The 18564-nt window shown below is 38.5% G+C and overlaps 1 protein-coding gene across 2 annotated transcripts in view; it reads right to left on the bottom strand.

Moving 5' to 3' along the window:
- The window catches only part of ARHGEF4 (Rho guanine nucleotide exchange factor 4), a 331537-nt gene that overhangs the window by 138292 nt on the left and 174681 nt on the right, over positions 1 to 18564 (bottom strand). For both annotated transcript variants that reach the window (XM_059892236.1, NM_001192073.2), the window contains exon 3: positions 10269 to 10565. In XM_059892236.1, coding sequence (XP_059748219.1) covers positions 10269 to 10565 — 297 coding nt within the window. The remainder of the gene's footprint in view (positions 1 to 10268; positions 10566 to 18564) is intronic.

The following is an 18564-nucleotide window of genomic DNA, read 5'->3' as shown; positions in this document are numbered from 1 at the left end:
TGACCTAGGGATTGAATCTGCGTCTCCTCTGTCTCCTGCATTGCAGGTGGATACTTTACCCACAAACCATCAGGGAAGCCAAAATAAGCAAATGGAACCTCATCAAACTTAGAAGCTTTTGCACAGTGAAGGAAACCAATAAAACAATGAATGGGAGAAAATGTTTCCAGATGATATGTCTGATAAGCAGTTTATATAAGAAATATAAATATCTCATATAACTCCGTATCAAAAAACTCCAAAACACCCAATTAAAAAAAGGGCAGAGGACCTGAATAACCATTTTGCCAAAGATGACATATAGATGACCAAAAGGAACCTGAAAATATGCTCAACATGGCTAATTGCTAGTGAAATGTAACTCAAAACCACAGTGACCTCCTACACTGTTGGTGGGACATAAATGGGTACAGCCACTATGGACAACAGTATGGCGATACCATAAAAAAAAACCTAAAAATCAGTTCAGTTGAGTCATTCAGTCATGTCCAACTCTTTGTGTCCCCATGGACTGCAGCACACCAGGCTTTCCTGTCCATCACCAACACCCAGAGTTTACTCAAACTCATGCCCATTGAGTCGGTGATGCCATCAAACCATCTCATCCTCTGTCGTCCCCTTCTCCTCCTACCTTCCAACTTTCCGCAAATCAGGGTCTTTTCTAATGAGTCAGTTTTCACATCAGGTGGCCAAAGTATTGGAGTTTCAGCTTCAACATCGGTCCTTCCAATGAATATTCAGGACTAATCTCCTTTAGGATGGATTGGTTGGATTTCCTTGCAGTTCAAGGAACTCTCGAGAGTCTTCCCCAACACCACAATTCAAAAGCATCAATTATTTGGTGCTCAGCTTTCTTTATAGTCCAACTCTCACATCCATACATACTACTGGAAAAACCATAGCCTTAACTAGATGGGCCTTAGTTGACAAAGTAATGTCTCTGCTTTTTAATATGCTATCTAGGTTGGTCATAACTTTCTTTCCAAGGAGTAAGCGTCTTTTAATTTCATGGGTACAGTCACCAGCTGCAGTGATTTTGGAACCCCAGAAAACAACGTCTGCTACTGTTTCCCCTGTTTCTCCATCTATTTTCCATGAAGAGATGGGACCAGATGCGGTGATCTTAGTTTTCTGAATGTTGAGCTTTAAGCCAACTTTTTCACTCTCCTCTTTCACTTTCACCAAGAGACTCTTTAGTTCTTCTTCACTTTCTGCCACAAGGGGAGATCTGCGTATCTGAGGTTATTGATATTTCTCCTGGCAGTCTTGATTCCAGCTTATGCTTCATCCAGCCCAGCATTTCTCATGACGTACTCTGCATATAGGTTAAATAAGCAGGGTGACAATATACAGCCTTGACGTACTCCTTTTCCTATTTGGAACCAGTTCTAATTGTTGCTTCCTGATCTGCATACAAATTTCTCAAGAGGCAGGTCAGGTGGTCTGGTATTCCCATCTCTTGAAGAATTTTCCACAGTTGATTGTGATCCACACAGTCAAAGGCTTTGGCATAGTCAATAACGCAGAAACAGATATTTTCCTGGAACTCTCTTGCTGTTTCTATGATCTAACTTGTTGGCAATTTGCTCTCTGGTTCTTCTGCCTTTTCTAAATCCAACTTGAACATCTGGAAGTTCACAGTTCACTTATTGTTGAAGCTTGGCTTGGAGAATTTTGAGCATTACTTCACTAGCGTGCGAGATGAGTGCAATTGTGCGGTAGTTTGAGCAATCTTTGGCATTGCCTTTCTTTGGGATTGGAATGAAAACTGACCTTTTCCAGTCCTATGGCCACTGCTGAGTTTTCCAAATTTGCTGGCATACTGAGTGCAGCACTTTCACAGCATCATCTTTTAGGATTTGAAATAGCTCAGCTGGAATTCCATCACCTCCACTAGCTTTGTTGGTAGTGATGCTTCCTAAGGCCCACTTGAATTCGCATTCCAGGATGTCTGGCTCTTGGTGAGTGATCACACCATCATGATTATCTGAGTCGTGAAGATCTTTTTTGTATAGTTCAACTGAATATTCTTGCCACCTCTTCTTAATATCCTCTGCTTCTGTTAGGTACATACCATTTCTTTCCTTTATTGAGCCCATCTTTGCATGAAATGTTCCCTTGGTATCTCTAAATTTCTTAAAGAGATCTCTAGTCTTTCCCATTCTATTGTTTTCCTTTAATTCTCTGCACTGATCACTGAAGAAGGCTTTCTTATCTCTCCTTGCTATTCTTTGGAACTCTGCATTCAGATGCTTATATCTTTCCTTTTATCCTTTGCTTTTTGCTTCTCTTCTTTTCACAGCTATTTGTAAGGCCTCTGCAGACAAACATTTTGCTTTTTTGCATTTCTTTTTCTTGGGATGGTCTTGCTCCCTGTCTCCTGTACAATGTCAGGAACCTCCATCCATAGTTCATCAGGTACTCTTTCTATCAGATCTTGTCCCTTAAATCTATTTCTCACTTCCACTGTATGGTCATACCTGAATGGTCTAGTGGTTTTCCCTACTTTTTCAATATAAGTCTGAATTTGGCAATAAGGAGTTCATGATCTGAGCCACAGTCAGCTCCCGGGCTTGTTTTTGCTGACTGTATAGAGTTTCTCCATCTTTGACTGCAAAGAATATAATCAATCTGATTTCAGTGTTGACTATCTGGTGATGTCCATGTGTAAAGTCTTCTCTTGTCTTGTTGGAAGAGAATGTTTGCTATGACCAGTGTGTTCTCTTGGCAAAACTCTATTAGCCTTTGCTCTGCTACATTCTGTACTCCAAGGCCAAATTTGCCTGTTACTCCAGGTGTTTCTTGACTTCCTACTTTTGCATTCCAGTGCCCTATAATGAAAAAGACATCTTTTTTGGGTGTTAGTTCTAGAAGATCTTGTAGGTCTTCATAGAACCATTCAACTTCAGCTTCTTCAGCATTATTTGTCAGGACATAGACCTGGATTACCGTGATAGTGAATGGTTTGCCTTGGAAATAAACAGAGATCATTCTGTCCTTTTTGAGATTGAATCCAAGTAATGCATCTCAGACTCTCTTATTGACTATGATGGCTACTCCATTTCTTCTAAGGGATTCTTGCCAACAGTAGTGGATATAATTGTCATCTGAGTTAAATTCATCCATTCCAGTCCATTTTGGTTCACTGATTCCTGAAATGTTGATGTTCACTCTTGCCATCTCCTGGTTGACCACTTCCAATTTGCCTTGATTCATGGACCTAACTTTCCAGGTTCCTATGCAATATTGCTCTTTACAGCATCAGACGTTGCTTCCATCACCAGTCACATGCACACTGAGTGTTGTTTTTGCTTTGGCTCCATCTCCTCATTTTTTTGGATTATTTCTCCACTGATCTTCAGTAGCATACTGGGCGCCTACCTACCTGGGGAGTTCTTTATGTGTCCTATATTTTCATGCTGTTCATGGGGTTCTCAACGAAAGAATACTGAAGCGGTTTGCCATTCCCTTCTTCAGTGGACCACATTTTACCACATTTTGTCAGTATCTGATCCAGCAATCCCACTCCTGGGCATATATCTGGAGAAAATCAAAATTCAAAATGATACATGCACCCCAATGTTTACTGAGGCACCATTTATAATAGCCAGGACATGGAAGCAACCTAAATGTCCATCGGCTGAGGAATGCATAAAGAAGATGTGGTACATATATACAATGGAATATTACTCAGCCATAAAAGAACTAAAAAATGCCATTTGCTTCAACATGGATGGACCTAGAGCTTGCCATACTGTGTGAAGTAAGTCAGACAAAGACAAGTATCATATGATATTGCTTATACATAGAATCTAAATAAATGGTATGAACGAGCCTATTTACAAAACAGAAGTTGAGTCAGAGGTGTAGAAAACAATCTTGTGGTTATCAGGGGGAAGAAGAGAGAGGGATAAATGGGGAGACTGGGACTGACATATACACACTACTAATATAGAATGGGCAAGAGAAATGGATTTGATCCCTAGGTCAGGAAAATCCCCTGCAATATGAAATGGAAATCCGTTCCAGTATTCTTGCCTGCAAAACTCCATGGGCACAGGAGCCTGGTTGGCTACAGTCCATGGGGTCACAAAGAGTCAGACATGACTGAGCATAAGCAAACACATATATAGAACAGAGAGCTAATAAGAACCTACTGAATAGCACAGGGAACGTTACTGAATACACTGCAATGACCTACTTGGGAACAGAATCTAAAAAAGAGTGGATACATGTGTATGTATAACTGACTCACTTGTCTGCACAGCATAAACACAACACTGTAAATCAACTATACGCCAATAAAAATTAATTAAAAAACCACAGTGAGATATCCCCTCACATCTGTCAGAATGGCTGTTGTCAAAAAGACAGCAAATAACAAATGTCAGTGAGGATGTGGAGAAAAGGCCACTGTAATACGGGTTTGGTGGCAATGTAAACTGGTACAGTCATTGTGGAAAACCACACGGAAGTGACAGAGTCAATTCCGAGGTAGGTGGATAGGATGTCCAGGGGTCCCCAAGGAGAGAGGGGTCTGGAATTCTCAAGGAGGAGGAAAGGACAAACGTTTGTTTTTCCTCTATATTCCTTAGGATTATATAACAATAATGTATCCTGCTTGAGCACAGTCTCTGGAAAAAACCTTCTGGCTAATCCTGTTATCTTAAAATGTAAATTATGGGAGTGTGTCTAAGTAAGGTCTTTACAACCTCCAGACATACTTTTTATTCACTGCAATAACTAATTAAAATTATAGAATTTAATTATTTAAACTAATTAAAAGTATATAACTCCACTGCTAACACTAGTGAGGGGGTACTCTTTCTGCCCCCTTATGATGTCTGTGTCAGATGCTTTTTCTATCCCTTTTATACTTTAATAAAACTGTATTGCACAAAAGCTCTGAGTGATCAAGCCTTGTCTCTGGCCCCAGATTGAGTTCTTCTCTTCCAGAGGCCAAGAATCCTGGCGTCTTTTCATGGGTCAGCAACAACCTTTCAGAAGTTCCTTAAAAAATTAAAAATAAAACTACCCTATGATCCAGCAACTCCACTACTGGGTGTATATCTAAAGAAAACAAACAAACAAACAAAATCAAAAAAATATATGCACCCCAATGTTCATATCAGTACTGTTTAAAATTGGCAAGGTATGAAAGCAAACTGAGTATTCATCAACAGATGAATAAAGAAGATGTGGTAAATATATATATCAGAATAATAGCCATAAAAATAATGAAATTTTGCCATTTGCAACAATGGGGATGGGACTGGAGGGTATTATGCTTAGTGAAATAAGTCAGAAAGAGAAAGATAGATTCTGTATATTTTCACTTAGATATGGAATCTAAAACAAAAAACTCAAAGATACAGAAAACACATCAGTGGTTAACAGTGGGGAGAGGATGAATGGAGGGGAAAGAGGGAAAAAAAGGTTAAGAGGTACCAAAATACTATGTATAAAATAATAAGCAACAAAGATATATTATACAGTACAGAGAAATATAGTCATTACTTTATAATAACTAAATATGGAGTGTAATCTATAAAACCATTGAATCACTGTGTTGTGTACTTGACGCTAACATAATATTGGACTTAAATCAATCGTACTTCAAAAAAAAATGTATGTAGAGAAAACACAAGAGAATTATATTTTAATAGTGAGTAACTCAGCTGGTAAATCCACTTGCAATGCAGGAGACCCTGGTTTGATTTCTGGGTTGAAAAGATTCTCTGGAGAAAGGATAGGCTACCCACTCTAGTATTCATGGGCTACCCTCGTGGTTAGGTGGTAAAGAATCCACCTGCAATGCAGGAGACCTGGGTTCGATCCCGGGGTTGGGAAAATCTCCTGGAGAAGATCTTGCAGGAGGGCATGGCAACCCACTCCAGTACTCTTGCCTGGAGAATCCCTATGGACAGAGGAACCTGGTGGGCTACAGTCCATGGGGTCGCAAAGATTTGGACATGACTGAGCGACTAAGCACAGCACAGTGGGGATGGTAAATGAACCTCAGTGGAACTAAGATTACTAAAGGTCATTGGAAGTGGTAAAATGTTGAGAACAGTAGACTGTGATAGGTTATGTACGTTTATAATGCTTTTAATGTAGTAGTGTTAGTCGCTCAGTTTTGTCCGATTCTTTGCGACCCCATGGACTGGAGCCCGGCAGGCTCCTCTGTTCATGGAATTCTCCAGGCCAGGATACTGGAGGGGTGGTCATTTTCTTCTAGCAACCAGTATGAAAACCATACAGAACAATACATCCAAAAATACTACAAATAAATTATGATGGAATCCTAAAAACTGTTCATGTAACTCACAGAAAAGAATATTGGGAAACAGAAGAAACAGAAAACAGGTAATACATTGGCAGACTTAGGCCCTAATAAAATTATTTCACATGTTAACTGTCAAAATATACCAATTAAAAAACAAACATAAGCAGAATGGATAAAATAAAAAGATCCAACAATGCTGCCTATAAGAAATTCAAATCAATGACAGGTTGGAAGTAAAAAGATGAAAAAAGACATGTGTAAACATTAACCAAAAAAGAAGTGGTCATATTAATATCAGTGTAGAATTCAGAGCAAAGAAAACCAATTTTAAACAATCTATTTAAGAATACAGGTAAAGAGAAGTACTTTCCAACTCATTTTGTGAGGTTCATATTATCCTGATACCCAAACTATAGGAAAATAGTACAAAAGTGAAAACTCCAGCTCAATATTTCTTATGAGCTTAGATACAGAAGATCTGGATGAAATATCAACAAATTAATACAAGACTTTATAAAAATTATATATTCTATATATACTACATGACCAAGTGGGATTTATTCCAAGTAGAGATGGCTGATTCAACATACAAAAAAATTAATATAATCTACCACATCAAGAGGTTAAAGGTAAAAGTATAAAATGATCACATCAGTAGACACAGAAAAAGCTTTTTAAAAAGTTAACACATTCATGATTTTAAAAAAAGTCTCAGCAAACTAGGAATAGAGAGGAAATTTCTCAACAAAATTCTATAGAAGTTCTACAGCTAACATCATACTTAAGAGTGAAAAAATGGAAATTTATTCTATTACAACAGGGAATAAGGCAGGGATATCCTCTTTTCCCACTCTTATTCAACACAATATTGGAATTCCTAGCCACTGCAATAAGTCAATGGGAAAAAATAATGCAAATTAGGAAATGAAAAATAAAATTGTCCCCACCCATAGAAGATGGTACTCTTTACATAGAAAATCCCAAGGAGTCTTTCAAAAGATTTTTCTGGAACCAATCAATGAATTCTTCAAGGTCACAGGCTACAGTACAAACACACGAAAGTCAGTAATATTTTAATATACTAAGAATCAACTTGTGAAAAATAAAATTAAGAACACAATGCTGCTTACAACTCCCTAAGAAAATTAAATACAAAGATATAAATTCTAAAAAATGTATAGGGTCTGTATCTTAATCTTATATATAGAAAGTTCTAAATAATACACAAAGATACTCAGAGTTAATAAACAAAGTCAGCAAATCTGCATGTACAAGATCAATACACAAATATCCATTGTATTTCTATACACTAGCAATGAACAAATACCAAAGTGAAATTAAGAAAGCAATTCTATTTACAATATCATAAAAAGAATAAAATACATAGGAAATATTTTAACCAAGGATGTGCAAGACTTGTACAGTGAAAATTATAAAACATTGTGAAAAGCAACTAAATAATACCTAAAAAATAAAACAACACCCTGTGTTCATAGATTTGAAAATTTGATATATATATATATAAGAAGGTAATACTCTCCAGAGAAATCTACAGATTCAATTTAAACTTACCAAAATCTCAATGACCTTCATTTTTTTTCCCCCAATAAATGAAACAATTGACCTTAAGATTCATTTGGAATTGCAAGGGACAGCAAACAGGCAACATAATCTTAAAAAATAACAAAGAGGATTCACACATCCCAACTTCAAAACTTAATAGAAAGTTATGGTAAATAGTGTGATACTGGCAAAAGGACAGATACAAGGATCAATAGAATAGAATTGAGAGTCTGGGAATAAACCTATATGTCTAAGGTCATTTGATTTTATACAAGAGTGTCAAGATCATTTTGGAGAAGACAATGGCAACCCACTCCAGTACTCCTGGCTGGAAAATCCCATGGACAGAGGAGCCTGGTAGGCTGCAGTCCATGGGGTTGCTAGGAGTCAGACACGACTGAGATACTTCACTTTCACTTTTCACTTTCATGCATTGGAGAAGGAAATGGCAACCCACTCCAGTGTTCTTGCCTGGAGAATCCCAGGGTGGAGGGAGCCTGGTGGGCTGCCATCTACAGGGTCGTATAGAGTCGGACACGACTGAAGCAACTTAGCAGCAGTAGCAGCAAGATCATTTAATGAGGAAAAGAATAGTCTGTTCAACAAATGGTGCTAAGACAACAAGATATCCACATGGAAAAGTTTGAAGTTGTAACCTTACCTCACAGAAACCACAAAAATTAATTCAAAATGAATAGAAATCTTAAATGTAAGAGCAAAAGGTACAAAAGCTCTTAAAAGAAAGCATAAAAATAAGCTTTCATGATCTTGGATTTGGCAATGGATTCTTAGGCATTACACTAAATTCACAAGCAACAAAAGACAAGCTAGATAAACTGGATTACATCAGAATTAAATACTTGCATGCAACAGTAGACACTATCAAGAAAATGAAAGGCAATCTACAAATGGGAGAAAATATTTGTAAATCATTTATTTCATGGGGCCTAGTATCTGTATACATAAAGAGCTCTGACAGTTGAACAACAAAGAAAAATAACCCAATTAAAAAATGGTCAAAGGACTTGAATAGACATTTCTCCAAAAAAAGACATACAAATGGCCAATAAATATATGAAAATATACTCAACATTAGTCACTAGGAAAATGCAAATCAAACCACAATTACGTACCATTCAGACCCATTAGGATGGTATAATTTAAACAAAATAACACAACACAAAGCAACAAGTGTTGGGAAGAATGTAGAGAACTTGCAACCCTCTACACTGTTGATAGAAATATAAAATTGTGTGGAAAAGTCTAGCAGTTCTCAGAAAGTTAATCATGGAATTACCACATGTCCCAACAATTCCACTCCTATGTAAATATCCAAAAGAATAGAAAACATGTATACAAGCAAAAGCTTATACACAGATGTTCCTGACAGCACTATTTAAAACAGTCAAAAAGTGCAGACAACCTAATGCCAATCAATGGATGAATGAATAACAAAAACAAACATATCCACATGATGGAACAAAGTGCTGCTGTATGCTACAACAGAGAAGAACTTCAGAAATATTATGCTAAGTGAAAGAAGTCAGGTACAAAAGATGACATATTATAATTCCATTTACATGAAATATCTATAGGTAATACATAAATCCATAGGAATGAAAATCAGATTAGTGCTTGCCAGGGTCTAGGGAGGGGAAATTGGTTGTGACTGTTTAATAGTTAGGAAGTTTCTTTCTGAGATGATGAGAATGTCTTGGAACCAGATAAAGGTAAGTCCTGCAAAATCTTGTGAATCTACTAAATGCCACTGAATTGTACATTTTAATATGGTTCATTTTATGTTATGTAAATTTCACCTCAATTTTTAAAAAAGTGGATATCAGGGATGATGTGAGACTCAGGGATGTGTACTTCACAAATACTTGATAATAAAATACTGCTATTTTATAAAGGGAAAGAATAAGAAACAGAGTTAGGGATTGTGTAAAAGGTATGCTTTATAAACTATTAAGTCATTTTTAAATAGCTGACAATTTCATATAAAAATAATGGTGTCACTCTAGAGAAAAAATCTAATTCTCTTTATATGATTTTGTTTAACTGAGATGGTTGTATCAGAATGTCATGCACCTTTGCGGGTATTAGAATTAATGCTGTCCAGCGTCTAACACAATGTTTGACACAGAGTGGGCCCTCACTGAATGGTCATTACTATGGGAGGGGCTTCAGGGCAGGCCTCCCCTTCTCCAGTCCTGCTCCATCACCTGCACAGGGGTGGACACTGCAGAGCGGGAAGGGGGAGCCACAGCCTCTGTGGCTCTCAGACACATCACTGCACAGTGTTTCTCCAGCAGACTGTATAGGGCAGAGGTGCAAAGGGGGCAGGAAAGGCAAGCTGCTGCATTGGAAGATGAGGTACCAGGTCATGTCCAATGACTATGGCATGTGAGCAGCTTACCTGGACTCCATCTTTGTGTGCATGAGTCTTCCTTTCAAACTGGGCCTGCTTCTTCAACTTCCTCCTCTGCGTCTTCTCCAGCCACAGGTCATCTAAACTGATGCATGAGTGCTGAGGGATTCTCCTGGGTTGTGAAGGAGTCTCCCGGGGGACGTCTTCTGCAGAAATGAAGGGAAGAATCCATGTCCCCACCTCGGCGGTAGAGAATGGCCCCGGAGCTGGCTCAGTGTGAAAAGCTTTCAGATCCTGGAAGCAACTGGGCTTCTTGCCTGGTTGTTCTTCCCACAGCATGTGGCTCTAGAGAACAGAGAGCAGAACATGTCCAGTGAGCACAGTGTTCTTTCTCTGTTCACTTTCTTTCTATGTTTTGGTTAATCCCCAAAATACAGATTCCAGTGAAGTACTTTGTTCACAGTAATTTTGGAAAATGTGAAGACTGGAAACAAAAGAAACCTTGTTTCTGTTGAAATGTTCTATTTTTAAGACTATTTCAAAGAATCAAGTCTTCCACCTTGATCAAAGAATTAGGTCTTGAAAGTTGTCTTGAAAGTAATTCATTAGAAATATTTTTTAAGGGTCAGTGGTTGCGGCAGAAAGCTCTTGCCTAAACAATGCCCCCTGAGAACAGAATTTGAGTGGAGACACACAGGCATTTGCTACTCCTTACTTAGCACAGACATTAACTAGACGTGTGCACACTGTACCTTCCTTAGGCACCTATGCTGCCATCACTTTGTCTGGGTTGCTGTCATCCACTCAGGAACCCTAACTGAATTGCAGAGTAACATCTGTCCACACTAACGGCATACTTTGGCTTCACGTTGCACAACCATCTCTCTGTGCTTTCAAATCAAAGGAGCAGAAACTTTTCTTCGGCCATCCCCAGTCCCACTCTAGTGGACACCTCCTCACGTCCCCTCTTTGGAATGTCATCACGAAGTACTTTGTGTATACTCTTTGGTGGAAACAAAGGTGAAATTTCTCTTAACTATTTCAAGAGGCTTTGTATATTCATGCATACACACAGACACAGACACACACATGGAGAAAGAAGGCGAAGGGGAGGCATAATTACTACAGAATGGCTTTGGTGTACAGCCTGGGAATTGGGACTTTTCAAAGCTTGGCAAGTGATTCTAATATGCACGCAAGGTAAAGAATCACTGTGTATTTTTTGTACCAATTTAAAAAGTGCTTTACTTAGTTCCCTCTCCTCAACTTCACTCTAGCTAGAAGCCACAGGCATATTATCCATATCCTGTAAATAAGGTAATAGAAACTCAGCAAACTTAAGTGATAACCCAAGTGCACACAACTCTGTGTGTCATTAGACAGTTGATCCTTGGACAACATGAGTTTGAACTGCATGGATCTACTCATGGTTTATTTTCAATAGTAATTCTCTATACAGCGGTATTTTCTATACAGCAGCATTTTCTATACAGCAGTATAGGATCCATGGATGGCTGAATCCCTGGATGTGGAACTGTGAGTATGGAGGGCTGACTGTTAAGTTATACTTGGATGTTCCACTATGCAGAGGGTAGGCGCTATTAACACTGGCATTGTTAAGTGTCAGCTGTATTCTTCTGATTCTAAATCCCATATCCTTTTCACGATTCTACGTGGTAAAAATTCCTGTTGTTTTACAGGTGGAAATAACATCTCCTTAACTAAGCAAGGACCACACCTTACGCTCTTTTATAATTCTCAAAGTTCTTGCAAAGGGAATGGAAGTTAATGATCACATCTTTATGCAAGACTCTGTTGTGCATTTTATGTACAGTACATAAAGAAGCTGTTCTCCTAAGGCTTTCAGTGAGCAAATGACACAAAGCTGCCTGTAAGGAAGCCAAGCTACCCTCATGCTGAGGCTTCCACAGGAACGCGGTTATTGCCACTAGATATGAGCTCACTTATTTTTGAACAAAAGAAACTCGGACTTTTCTGATGCACCATCCCCTAGGCTTCTACCAGCTTGTACGGGAGCTATTGGCTGGGACCTCCTGATGCTGTCAATGATGGATTGATCCTCAACTTTTGCTTTATGAGAATTTTAGAACATTACCATTTTCATAGCTTGGCTATAGGGCTTTAGGGTGAGTCCTGGCTGGAGAATGGTTCTCTAAGTACAAAATTTCACCTTTATTTTTTTCCATTAGCTTAATGGAAAACAGCCCCCCTCCCTCCCCATTTCCCCACCTTAGGGGTGCTACTAGGGCCATATATCCATTCACTCACCAAGGAATTTTGATTTTCTCAGTAAAAAAAGGTCTTTGTTTTGAGGCTATTAATTAGAGCAGTATTTGTAAAACCACCAGCATCATCCAGTATGGTGGGCAGCTTCTAAGATGGCCCCAAAGACCTCATCACCTTGATGAAGGCCCTTGTATGAGCCCTTCCTCTTGAATATAGGCTGGACTTAGGGACTTACTTCTAATGAATGACTTTGGCAGAATGGAATGTCATTTCCAAGATTAGGTAAAGGTTGTCGCTTCCATTTGAGGGTGCCTCTCATGGACCCCTTGCTCTGGAAGAAGTCAGATGATGTACTGTGAATAGGGCCATGGAGAATCTCATGTGGCAAGAAACTGATGTCTCCAAGTCAACAGGCAGCATGGATCTGAGGCCTGTCAACAGCTACCTTAGTGAGTGTGGAAGCAAGACACCTTGCAGTCTGGCCTTGAGCTGAACACAGCCCCTTGCAAGAGACCATGAACCCAAGCTTAATCAGCTGGTTTTACAGCAATAGGTAGAAACTTGCTAGACCTGCAGACTTTTAAGCCCCATATTATCCAGCAATTCCACTACTGGGCATATATCCTGAGAAAACAATTCAAAAAGACACATGTATCTCACTGTTCATTGCAGAACTATTTACAATAGCCAGGACATGGAAGAAATGTAGATGTTCACTGACTGATGAATGGATAAAAAAGTTGTGAGATAGATATACACACACACACACACACACACACACACACACACACTGCTGCTGCTGCTGCTAAGTCGCTTCAGTCGTGTCTGACTCTGTGCGACCCCATAGACGGCAGCCCATCAGGCTCCACCATCCCTGGGATTCTCCAGGCAAGAACACTGGAGTGGGTTGCCATTTCCTTCTCCAATGCATGAAAATGAAAAGTGAAAGTGAAGTCACTCAGTCGTGTCCGACTCTTAGTGACCCCATGGACTGCAGCCTACCAGGCTCCTCCGTCCGTGAGATTTTCCAGGCAAGAGTACTGGAGTCGGTTGCCATTGCCTTCTCCAATACACACACACAGACATATATATATATATATATATGCAATGGAATATTATGCAGCCATTAAAAGGAACAAATCTGAGTCAGTTCTAGTGAGGTGGATGAACCCAAAGTGTGTTATACAGAGTGAAGTAAGTCAGAAAAAGAAAAAGAAATATTGTATATTAATGTGTATATATGGAATCTAGAAAAATTGTACTGATGAACTTACTTTCAGGGAAGGAATAGAGACCCAGATGTAGAGAATGGATTTGTGGACATAGTCGGGGAAGGAGAGGGTGGAACAAATTGAGAGAATAGCATTGACATATATACACTACCATATACAAAATGGATAGGTAGTGGGAAGCTGCTGTGTAACTCAGGGGGATCAGCCTAGTGCTCTATGATGACCTAGAGGGGTAAGATGGATGGGGAGTGAGAAAAGCAGATAAATGTATACTTATTTCTGATTCACATTGCTGTACAGCAGAAACCAATACAAGCAATTATCCTCCAATTAAAAATACATTATAATATAACTAAGGAGATAAAATACTTGTTCACTGAAAATTATAGACTTTGATGAACAAAATCAAAGAAGATAAATGTCACAAGTAAATGTTAAGATGCTTTATGATCATGGATTAGAAGAATAGTATTGTTGTATTGTATAGTATTGTATAGTATTGCTGTAACAGCAATCTACAGTTTCAATGCGATACCTATCAAAATTCCAATAACATTTTCCACAGAAATAGCACAAACAATCCTAAACTTTGTATGGAATCCTAAAAGATCTCAAATAGGCAAAGCAATTCTTTGCAAATAAAGAACAAAGCTGGAGGTTTTGTGCTTCTTAATTTCAAACTATATAATGAAGTACTCTAATCAAAACAGTAGTGACATAAACGCAGACATATAGATCAGTGTAACAGAAAAAAACCAGAAATAAACTCACTCATATATATTCAACTAATTTATGACAGAGAGGCCAAGAATATATGATGGTACCAAGAATATATGATGAAGAGGATAGTTTTCAATAAAGGGTGCTGGGAACTAGACATCCACATGCAAAAGATTATCTTTTACCATACACAAAAATCAACCCTAAATGGATTAAAGGCTTGAATGTGCAACCTGAAACCATAAAATTCCTGGAAGAAAACACAGGCAGTAAACTCCTTACATTGGGTATAGTGAAGAATTTTTTGGATTTGACACCAAAAACAAAGGAACAAAAGCAAAAATTTACAAATGGGATTACATCAAACAGTAAAGTTTCTGCACAACAAAGGAAACCTTCAACAATATGAAAAGGCAACAGTACTCAATGTGAGAAAGTATTTGCAAATAATATAGCCAATAAGGGGTTAATATCTAAAGTATATTAATATATAGAGCTTACACAGCTCAAAAACAAAAAACAAACAAAACCCATCAGAATTCAATTAAAAAGCAGATGGGGGCGGGAGTGTGTGAATACACATTTTTCCAAAGAAACCATAGAAATGGCCAATAGGAACATGAAAAGACACTCAACAGGCCTAATTATCAGGGAAATGAACATCCACACCACAAGGAGATATCATCTCACACCTGCTAGAATCATCAAAAAGACAAGAAATACCAAGTGTTGGCGAGTATGAGGAGAAAAGAGAACCCATGTGCAATGTTGGTAGAAATGTAAACTTGTACAGCCACTATAGAAAACAGTATAGAAGTTCCTCAAAATATTAAAAGTAGAACTACCATCTGATCCAGAAATTCCACCTTTGGATATTCAAAGAAAATGAAATCAGTAATTGAAAGATACATATGCACCACAGTGTTCAACTGCAGAGTTATTTGCAATAGCTAAGATACCAAGGTGTTATTGATAGATGAATGGATAAAGAAAATGTATATATACAATGGAATATTATTCAGTTTTAAGATAGAATGAAATCTTGCCATTTGTGACAACATAGATGGTCCTTGAGTACATTAGGCTGCTTTCAAAGTAAGTCAGAAGTAGAAAGATTTATGATTTATTTTATGATCTCACTTATATGTGGAATCTAAAAACAAAAGCTCATAGATACAGAGAAAAGACTGGTGGTAGCCAGAAGTAGGGGATGAGAAGGTGCATGAAAGGATTGAAGGGAGTTAGAAGGTACAAACTTCAAGTTATAAAATAGTTAAGTCTTGTGGATGTAATATGGTGTCCTTGTTGTTCAGTCAGTAAGTTGTGTCTGACTCTATACCACTTGATGGACTGTAGCACACAAGGCTCCTCTTTACTTCACTATCTTCCAGAGTTTGCTCAAGTTTATGTCCATTGAGTTGGTGATGCTATCTAAGCATTTCATCCTCTGCCACACCCTTCTCCTTTTGTCGTCAATCTTTCCCAGCAACAGGGTCTTTTCCAATGAGTTGACTCTTTGCATCAGGTGGTCTAAGTACTGGAGCTTCAGGTTCAGCAACAGACCTTCCAGTGAATAGTCAGGATTGATTTCCTTTAGGATTGACTGGTTTGATATCCTTGCAGTCTGAGGGACTCTCAATAGTCTTCTCCAGTATCACAATTTGAGAACATCCCTTCTTTGACACTCAGCATTCTTTATTGTCCAACTCTCACTTCTGCACATGACTACTGAAAAAAAACCATACCTTTGACTATGTGTACATTTGTTAGCAAAGTGATGTCTCTGCTTTTTAATCTGCTGTCTTAGGTTTGTCATAGCTTTCCTTCCAAGGAGCAAGCATCTTTTAATTTCATGGCTGCAGTCACTATCTGCAGTGATTTCAGAACCCAAGAAAAGAAAATCTGTCACTGTTTCCACTACCCCCCTTCTATTTGTCATGAAATGATGGGACCAGATGACATGATCTTAGTATTTTTAGTAATGAATTTCAAGCTAGCTTTTTCACTTTCCTCTGTTATCCTCATCAAGATGCTCCTTAGTTTCTCTTCACTTTTTGCCCTTTGAGTGGTATCATATGCATATTTGATGCTGTTTATATTTCTCCTGGCAATATTAATTCCACCTTGTGATTCATCCAACCCAGCATTTTGCATGATGCACTCTGCATAGAAGTTAAATTAGCAGGGTGACAATGTACTCATTGTAGTCCTTTCCCAATTTTGAACCAGTTAATTGTACCATGTCTGGTTCTAACTGTTGCTACTTGACCCACATACAGGTTTCTCAGAAGGTAGGTAAGGTGGACTGGTATTCCCATTTCTTTAAGAACTTTCCAGTTTTTTGTGATCCACACAGCCAAAGGCCTTAGTGTAGTCAATGAAGCAGAAGTAGATGTTTTCCTAGAACTGTCTTCCTTTCTCCAGATCCAACGAATGTTAGCAATTTGATCTCTGGTTCCTCTGCCTCTTTCAAACACAGCTTATAAATCTTCAAGTTCTCAAATATGTACTGCTGAAGCCTAGCTTGAAGGATTTTGAGCATGGCCTTCCTATAATAGCATGTGAAAGGTGTACAAATGTATGATAGTTTGAACACTCTTTGACATTGACCTTCTTTGGTATTGCAATGAAAACTGACATTGCCCAATCCTGTGGCCATCGCTGAATTTCCAAATTTGCTGACATATTGAGTGCAGCACTTTAACAGCATTGTCTTTTAGGATTTTAAATAAGTCAGCTGGAATTCTGTCACCTCCACTAGCTTTGTTTGAAGTAATGCTTCCAATGGCCCACTTGACTTCCTAAGGCCACTTGACTTCACACTCTAGGATGTCCACCTCTAGGAGTGACTACACCATTGTGGTTATCTGAGTCATTAAGACCTTTCTTGTATAGTTCTGTGTATTATTACCACTGCTTCTTAATCTCTTTTGCTTTTGTTAGGTCCTTACCATTTCTGCCCTTTGTCATGTCAATCTTTGCATGAAATGTTCCCTTGATAGCTCCAATTTTCTTGAAGAGATCTCTAGTCTTTCCCATTCTATAGTTTTCCTCTATTTCTTTGCATCATTCATTTAAGAAGGCCTTATTATCTCTCCTTGTTATTCTCTGGAACTCTGCATTCAGTTGGGTATATCTTTCCCTTTCTTTCTTGCCTTTCACTTCTCTTCTTTCCTCAGATATTTGTAAAGCCTCCTGAGACAACTGCTTTATCTTGTTGCATTTCATTTTCTTTGGGAAGGTTTTGGTCACTGCCTCCGGTACAAGTTACAAACCTTTGTCCATAGTTCTTCAGGCACTCTGTCTATAAGATCTAATCCCTTGAATCTATTCATCATCTCCACTGTATCAAATAAGAGATTTGATTTAGATCTTACCTGAATGGCACAGTGGTTTTCCCTACTTGCTGCTGCTGCTGCTAAGTCGCTTCAGTTGTGTCCGACTCTGTGCGACCCCATAGATGGCAGCCCAGCAGGCTCCATCGCCCCTGGGATTCTCCAGGCAAGAACACTGGAGTGGGTTGCCATTTCCTTTCCCTACTTACTTCAATTTAAGTCTGAATTTTACAATAAGGAGCTCATGAACTGAGCTACAGTCAGTTCCAGGTCTTGTTTTTACTGACTATATAGAGCTGGCCCATCTTTGGCTGCAAAGAACATAATCAATCTGATTTTGGTATTGTCCATCTGGTGATGACGATGTGTAGAGTTGTGTCTTAGGTTGGAAAAAGGTGTTTGCTATGACCAGCATGTTCTTTTGACAAAGCTCTGTTAGCCTTTGCCCTGCTTCATTTTGTACTCTAATGCCAAACTTGCCTCTTATTCTGGATATCTCTTGACTTCCTACTTTTGCATTCCAATCTCCTTTGATGGAAAGGACATCTTTTTTTGGTTTTAGTTCTAGAAGATGTTGTACTTCATAGAACCTGTCAATTTCAGGTTTTTCAGCATCAGTGATTGAGGTATAGACTTGGATTACTGTGATGTTTAATAGTTTGCCTTAGAAATGAAATGAGATCATTCTGTCATTTTTGAGATTGCACCTAAGTACTACGCTTTGAATTCTTTTGTTGATTATGAGGTCTATTCAACTTATTCTAAATGATTCTTGCTTACAGTAATAGATATAATGATCATCTGATTTAA

This window comes from Bos taurus, chromosome 2 (assembly GCF_002263795.3).
Source record: "Bos taurus isolate L1 Dominette 01449 registration number 42190680 breed Hereford chromosome 2, ARS-UCD2.0, whole genome shotgun sequence".
NCBI lineage: Eukaryota > Metazoa > Chordata > Mammalia > Artiodactyla > Bovidae > Bos > Bos taurus.
The sequence above is the reverse complement of the archived record's forward strand: the minus strand, read 5'-3'. Positions and strand labels throughout refer to the sequence as shown.